The sequence below is a fragment of the Spinacia oleracea genome, chromosome 6 (assembly GCF_020520425.1).
Source record: "Spinacia oleracea cultivar Varoflay chromosome 6, BTI_SOV_V1, whole genome shotgun sequence".
NCBI lineage: Eukaryota > Viridiplantae > Streptophyta > Magnoliopsida > Caryophyllales > Amaranthaceae > Spinacia > Spinacia oleracea.
In genome coordinates this window covers 108,447,280-108,455,212 of record NC_079492.1, presented here as the reverse complement: position 1 = coordinate 108,455,212, position 7,933 = coordinate 108,447,280, and the positions used below count along the sequence as shown (strand labels likewise).

The 7,933-nt window shown below is 36.6% G+C and overlaps 1 protein-coding gene across 1 annotated transcript; it reads right to left on the bottom strand.

Annotated features, from left to right (window-relative positions):
* Window positions 1–213: 213 nt before the first annotated feature.
* Window positions 214–6,890, bottom strand: LOC130462550 (uncharacterized). The gene is made up of 4 exons (XM_056831016.1): window positions 6,664–6,890; window positions 3,884–5,009; window positions 3,744–3,802; window positions 214–1,335 (listed from the first exon to the last, which is right to left on the bottom strand). The coding sequence occupies exons 2-4, from the start codon at window positions 4,871–4,873 to the stop codon at window positions 534–536; spliced, it is 1,851 nt and encodes a 616-aa protein (XP_056686994.1). The 5' UTR covers window positions 4,874–5,009; window positions 6,664–6,890; the 3' UTR covers window positions 214–533.
* Between the last annotated feature and the right edge of the window lie 1,043 nt (window positions 6,891–7,933).

Below are 7,933 nucleotides of genomic sequence, written 5' to 3'. Positions count from 1 at the left end.
TAGTATATCAAAACATTCTGTATACCCTCTTTAATATCGCTGTGATTTACAGCCTTCATTGACGAGGGGGTCTATAGATCTGTTGTAGCTGTTACAAATATGATATCCGTCTGATTCGTCTGATTGTAGTCGAAAGATTAACATCCTCTTCGATCCCGCATAAGTCTTTACCAAATAAACAACCTGAACTAAACTAAACTCACAAAACTTAACTAAAAGCAAACCCACCATGGGGGTACTTACTACACCGAAACAATCAAACCCACCATAGGGGTACTTACTACACTGAAACTATGTAGTTTTATTGATATCTAACGCAAAAACACAACAGAATGAAAGAGAAGAGGGGAAAATAACCAAATTTCCGAATAAAATTGGCTATTTCCATCCTAAAAAACCCTAACTTTTGAAAACCCTAAAAAGAGAGAGAAAAGAGGGAGAGAGGGGAGAAGCAGCCACACAAGGTAATTGATATACTCTGTAATATTTTACCAAAATATTTGTATTGCTTATTTAGAGATATAGATTTTTTTTTACCCCCAATTAACTAAAACTGATAAACTGAAGTCTTCTCCATAAATTATCTGATGGCTAGACTGAACCTCAGGAGGTTCAGTCAGAACCGGCTTAAATGTAACCTGACCCTTGAAATATTCATCTTGAAAATTCTTGCCAAGCTTACCAACTTGAATATGTGCTTCAAGAATAAGCGAGTGATTCACCGGCACTGCAACAACAGATTTTGACAATGGTAATTTCTCTGCATTATTTACCTCCGCACAGTTTTCATACAACTTACTTTGAAAATATTTCTTCTCGTAGTAAGTGTGATATCTATAGCCACTATAACGACCAAAGATGTTCCCACGAATCATACGAGAACAACCATCGTTGGAATTTAAAACAATAGTAACTCCAGCTTGGGCTGCCATCGAAAATATAGTATAATGAACCGCTGCAAAACCGTATTTGCCACGAACTATTGAACATATACGTTGGTCGTACCAATTAGCAACTTGAAATTCATACCATGACACGTAACCATTGCTGATTTCAAAGCCTTGACTATTTGTTAGGAGAATATCTAAACATAAATTTCCACCCACATAACAACTACAAGGCTCCTGTAATGGCAAGGTATTTTTAGAGTAACTCACCTCAACATATTCTTCCCCTTCTTTGCAAAAGATATTATACGTCTCAAATGTATCAGTACACTCGACTTCTCCACAGAGTTTCCAACATTTTTCCCGAGGAGGAGTAATAGAAACTGAGAAAATCTCCACAAGACTGTGGTTGTATGGAAAGAACAAAGGTATAGGATCACGTACCATCCTGAAAAACAAATAGTTAGTTCCACAATAACATTGCATCTCCGACATTTATCATACTCTATTACACAGCATACTCCATTACTCCATTATGCAGCATACTCCATGTGTTAAATTAAATTAATATTTTTTGTATCATACTCCATTCATATTTAAATACAACACATGGAAAACACGGAGTTTGAGACATTTGGTTAAGAAAATGTATGTCATTAATTATTCGGTGGGACCATAGAGTTCCAAGGTAAATGGTTAGCCAACCAAATTCAGATATTTTCGTGATATTCCAATATTCTTAATTTCTTATTGCATTTAATAAGATTACAATTATCTAAGAGTTTCAAACATGCAATCAAAGAATTAACCAGCTACCCATCGAGGTACCCATGCAAATTTACGCCGGAAATTAATCCACTCGCCGAATGCGGCGTGAACTCCTCGTATTAGAACCAAAAAAAAAAATCTATTTGCAACTTTCAAGGTAAGTTTCGGCTTTCAATCACTACTTACATACTACCTAGTAAGTATACATGTTTGAAAAATAATAATCCTCTTCATGTTTACTTCAGGCTCTAGCAATAACAAACACATGATGTTGTGCCTTGATCTTTTAATTAGGATGAACTATTACAATTTTTTTACTGCTTCCAATAGTACTAATATCTTAGATGAAAAATAAAGCTAAATATTAAACTAAATCCTATCATATTCAAACTCTAAATTTACCTCAATAACCCGTATGTCTACCGTATTTGACTATATTAGACCCCATAGTAAACATGAAATTGATTACAATTTGAATAAAACATGTTCCCTAACAACGTTGGTCTTGCTTGCTTTTTGTTTTTAATTATTTACTGTTCATGCAGCTATCTCAAACTGTTCAGTAAATGTGAGCAGACGAAATTGGTAAGAAAACAGTAATTTGTTGCTTGTTCGTGAATCCCGTAATGGCTACCAAATTTCTCCCATTTCCTTACCAGGTTCTAGAAATGGCCAAGTAAACCAGCATAGCATATTCAGCAAGCTATAACAAACTATGAATAAGTAGGTAGACAGCGTAGGTACATTCTATTTTTTCTACTCCAAACTGGAAAATATATGGACCACTTGCAAGCGATTGGATAAGAATCCTTAAAGAGAAAGGAAGAGGATTCATAGGAAAGGAGAGTTATAGATTCATTTGGATATTGATTTGGAGATCGATGAGAAAGGAAATGGGAGGATATTAAAATCTGACACCAAGTCATTCCCTATTTACCCTTCTTCCTTCCATTCCCTCTACTGTTATTCAAACACCCTTAAGGCTTAAGCGAATAGGATACACTATACATCAGAATCAACTCAAGAACCTGATACAATACAGCGCAAGGGTGAACTGGAATATGACGGCAGCAAGTGAATTAGCTCATCAACTTCATTTACTTCTGTACAGATTTTATTTCGTATTTTAGATCTACTCATTTGTAGATGCCGTATGGGGTTTGATGAATGAAATTTTAACTTCCACCATTACAAACAAACAAAAAAAAATAAAAATTCATACACCCTATCTCCCTTTTATGTTTACTTTCCTACTTTTGGGTGACACAAGAAGGTAATTCAATTCCCCCACAAGGCCACAACCGTTTACATTCTTGACCACCATAATTCCACCGCACATTATTAGAAGAGAGGGAAGAAAAAAACTCGGAAGTTTCTAACCCACCATAAAATCACCGACTTTCCATCCATAAATCTGACATCGATTCTAACACACCCTAAGTCATTCAACCTCCCACTGAATCAGAAGAGAGGGAAGAAAAAAACTTGGAAGTCAAATAATAGGGGAAAAGATAGTGCTTCAATGATAATGGCCTTAGAGATGATTGCAATCAACAACCAAACTCCAGATTCCATGTTTTGGTGGTTACATACAACCATCAAAAGATCATTGCCGAACCCTGAAAAGGAAAGAAGGACAATAGTATTTACAAATAAGCAGTATCCATGGTTGTGACTTGTGAATGAGGGGGGGAAGGTTAGAAGAGATACTGCACAGTATTAGGTTGGTGTTTGATAAAGTAGAAGGCTTTAAAATTCTTTTTCAAACCATACATAAAAAGGATAATATAGCTTGGTTGCATGTATTATGTATATGAAAGAGGAACATTTTTTTTTTTTGGAAGATAAGAAGATTTTTTTGGTTTTTTTGAAAGATAAGAAAAATTACCCGAAAGAAAATCGTAGATTTCAAATTCTACTACCAAAGAAAGTCGGGTGCCCATCTAAGTAGATGAGCATATGAAAGAGGAACATTAAGAAAGCATATAAAACAAAACATAAATTAATTCATTCATTTCAGAGAATACAACATAGTAGTTCAAAAGATCAAGTTTACAAGGCAAATGAAGCATGGTAAGAGGCACCTACCCCTTAGTGCTCATATCTATAGGGCTCACTGAGCTAGGGTCATATATATCAGGAAAGACCTGTAAACAGAAAACACCATATGAAAAACTAAGAAGATAAACTATATGGCAATGGAGAAAGCAAAAGACAAATGCACCAACCTCTAGATGTGATTCTCTACTTGAAATTTTTGAAAACGTTGAATGACCTTCACTTTCTGCAGCAGATGCTCCTTCAACAAAAAGCTTAGGGTCAATCCGAACAAAATATTCTTTGGTAATGAAAGAATATGCATGCTTCCAGTCCACCCTCACTATGATGCACCAATTTTGTTCCTTAATTTCCTTTCGAGTTGGCACACAGATGTCTGTGACGTCGAAATCCAAAACGTGACCACTCCCTATCTTTTCGCCGTCAACCTCTAAGTCTACTTCAATTCTAAGCTTCCGAGAATAAGCTGGAACAGCCAACCAACAGATCCAGAACAGGTCAGTAGAAGTCAAATTTGCAGAATCATAACAACTCTCATCAAATATCACTCGCGAAATACACCTCTTATCCTGTGTCTTACAAGTAGACAAAATTTTGCCGGTCACAACAGCCTGACACAGGTCTTCACTCTTCAAAGGCTTATCACAATCTTCTTTTTTATAACTTCTTCTACTACCATTACAGTCAACAACTTCAACATCCACATGAGCATAGACTGCGTATGGGAAAATTCTGTAATGCACTGAAACAAGTCCACACATGGGGGTTTCTATCCTCCAACAACCTTCGTTTACATCATAAACATCCATAAAGGCGAAATCAAAGTCTTTGGTACTATCCACAACTACAATATCTCTACGCTTATCTTTTAGATAAATTATCAAAGAGAATCTATGCATCCAATAAGACCAATAAGGCGGGTTAAATATAGATTCTCTGAGGAGTACTGAATTATTGTCCGATAAATAAACAATCGCTGGATCACTAGGATCACAATCAAACAGAATGTACTCATCAGAATTATCATCAATAAATTTGATGTGACCATAAAGTTCAATACACGCACACCCGTTTTCATCCTGAAGATTATTGAATACATCATTTGTTACGGTAAATGAAGATAACTCAAACACAGGAGTTGCTTTAACATCTTTTCCCATAGGTTATATGAAGGAGTCCTTCCTTAGAAACGCGTAGAGATCGCAACAATAGAGGCTAGGATTAGGATCTTGCTCACCTCTTTCAACAAACTCTTTTATCGGCTGGCTCCTGTATTTCCCCTAACCAGAATTCAGCCTGCAATTCAAGCACCAAAAATTACATTGGTGACACAAGATTAAACCAATAAACACAAATACAGAGTATATAAGATGAAAAATATTCGAAATAACTAATGCGCATATGACTAGATGAATATATAGTTCTGTACTGTTTTGGCCCTTTTAGACTTGGGCTAATGGATTTTGGATGGTTGTTGTAGGTTTGGGAAGCAAGTTGACTTTGGTTGACCTTGTGGGAAAGGTTTCAATCTTTCTGTTCTATTGCTGATGTTGTTTGGATTTTAATTGAACTCCTGTGTGTTTAGTTGTGTCTTAAGTTGACTTGTGGGGCTTTTGTTGAGGGGCTTGAGTCTTGACTGCATAGCAGAGGGGTGTGGTTAGCAGGATTTGTTGCCAAGCTAGTCTGTAGTATGTGTACCGGACTGGTGCTGGGCTGCTTTTCTATTGCAGCTGCCCTAATTTGTGTTTGCAGGAACTGCTGTTAGGCTGCAGTAGTGCAGTGATGCTGGTCTGGTTTTGTTTGCAGGGACTGCAGTGCTGTGATTTTGTTGTTGTTGTGTAGTGGCTTCGTGGCTGCCTTGGGTCTGGTGGTCAGTATACTGCTGGACTGCTAGTAGGTCAGGCAGTGGCAGTTGCTGGCATTGTCAGGCTGGTGGACATGCTGGTTGGGTGAGTTTTGTAGTGCAGCTAAGAACGCAGAGATTTAACGTGGTTCACTAACAATGTGTTAGCTACGTCCACAGGCAGAGGGAAGGAAAGTTTTATTGATCTTGAGGAATACAGATTACAGAATACGGCTAGGTTATGACCTAAAGAGTTTATATAGTACTCTCTAGACAGATGCGGAAAAGCCCAGAAAATAGGCCCAAAAACAGATAACCCGTGTCGAAGATAACAGATACGGCGAGATCCCCGTGCTGGGGCGTTGCAGTAAGGGGCTTGACCGATTCAAGGCATTATCTAACAGCAGCTGTGCAGGTGACTTTGGCAGTTAGCAGGAGAGATTTGCTGATGACCTGCAGTTTTTGGTTGATGGGGCTGCTGTTTGGGTCCTGAGGCTGTTGTAAAGGTGCTGCTTTGGTCTTTTAGTTTTGTAGCTTGTTTTGGTAGTTTGGTAGTAGGTTGTTGGGTTTTGTGGGAGGAGTAATCCCCATCCTTATACAAACATTTTTTGATTCTTGTTAATATAATGCTTATTTACCAAAAACAACTTTAAACAATTAGAAGATAGCATCCACAACTGAAACGCATCAACATCCAATTTCGCTTTAAAGGGTAAAGCCCCGATATGTTTCATCTTCACGACCATAAGATCATTATCAGTCCCGTCCCTGAGGCAGGGCAGGAGGGGCACCCGCCCTGGGCCCAAAGAGAGCTGGAGCATGATCGTCAGAAAAATTGAATCATATAAAAAAGGATTAATCGAATTTCAAGTAGAATTTCTCATGAAAAACACCAAAACAACCCCAAACATGATATATTCAACAATTCGAAACCCATAATATATAATAATCGAATCACATCAAACAAGTATAATACTACAACACCATAACAGAGCTAAAAAAAACCTAACAAATAAAATCAATTTAGAAAATTACATCTTTGAATCAATAAAAAAATACAAATAAAATCAACATAAAAATCGATACAATATACTTGTAGTTAATTACCAAGAACAGCAGAAGCAGAGAAGAAGAGGTGGTTGGAACAGGCGCCTCGGACTACAGATCAACTATAAATACAACTACGATGATGCTTTTGTCGGAAGATTTTGGGAGGGTGAGGAGGAGGAAATAGATGCAGAACACGGAATTGGAGTATTAATACTGAGGTTTTCTAAAGGGTTTGGTGTTTTGTTTTTTTAGGAGATAAGGAAACAAAAGCAAAAGCAAAAGGCTGTACGTGAGTATAGAACTGTCAAATATCGACTTGACCCGAGAGTTGGGAATAGCTCAGTTGGTTAGAGCTTTTTTTCCGGTTTTAGGTGATCCTGAGATCGATTCTCATCCTCATTACTGTGACTCATCCTGCAAATATCTAGTATTTAAAAATCATAATCATCACCATTTCAATGACACATAAGCAATACTATTTTTATGACACGTGTCTCAATCTTATTAATCGTTCTATTTACTTTTTGTTATAAAAAAGTAATGGTCATTCATTATTCTACTTTATTATCATTAGTTATTACGTAGTATCCTACTAATCTCCGTCTCTTTAATTTACTAGAATTGTACTACATCCATCTCATATTTATAGTATTGTTTGACTAAAAACACGGGCTTTAGGAAAAGTGTAATATAGTACACAGAAATTTAGAATATAGTATATTGATAATAGATTTGTATGAGAAAGTGAAATATAATACATGAAAAAAGGAATATAGTACATGGAGAAGTTGTGCTGGGTTTTCAGTGCATTTTTAATTTATATAGTACATGGGAAAGTGGAAAACTTAATGACCATAAATAGAAATATGATTATAATTTTGGGATGCTTAAAATAGAATCAGGACTACAAAAACGGGACAGAGGAATTACCCAAAATTAAGATCGATACTCAACTTAATTATGCCTAAACTACCGTCACCTACTTCATCTTCCCCATTCTTCACCTTCCCATTAACTCTCCAAGCTTAATTATTTTCAACGTCAATTTAATTCAATCCCCAAATCTTCTCCCCTTCTCCTGTAGCATTAATTCAAAATTTAACGTACCTCACTAATAGACTTTTTGACTTATCCCTTTTGAAACGATAGGAAATTATAGGGTGCTTTAATTCAACATTTATATTGTTTATTTTCATGCATGCAATTCAAGCTGTAATACCACCTCCCCCCCCCCCCCCCCCAATCTATTTCTCTCTAAGCACGTTGTTCTTGATTTTTCTTAAGCACATTAGAAGAATAGAAGTGTGTTGTTTATTTTTCTTGCTTA

Coding starts and splice junctions, on each gene's coding strand:
- LOC130462550 (XM_056831016.1), bottom strand. CDS start 4,873: ATGGGAAAAGATGTTAAAGCAACTCCTGTGTTTGAGTTATCTTCATTT. Junction 3,803..3,883: donor GTAGAGAATCACATCTAGAG/GTTGGTGCATTT, acceptor TTCTGTTTACAG/GTCTTTCCTGATATATATGA. Junction 1,336..3,743: donor ATAGATATGAGCACTAAGGG/GTAGGTGCCTCT, acceptor TTTGTTTTTCAG/GATGGTACGTGATCCTATAC.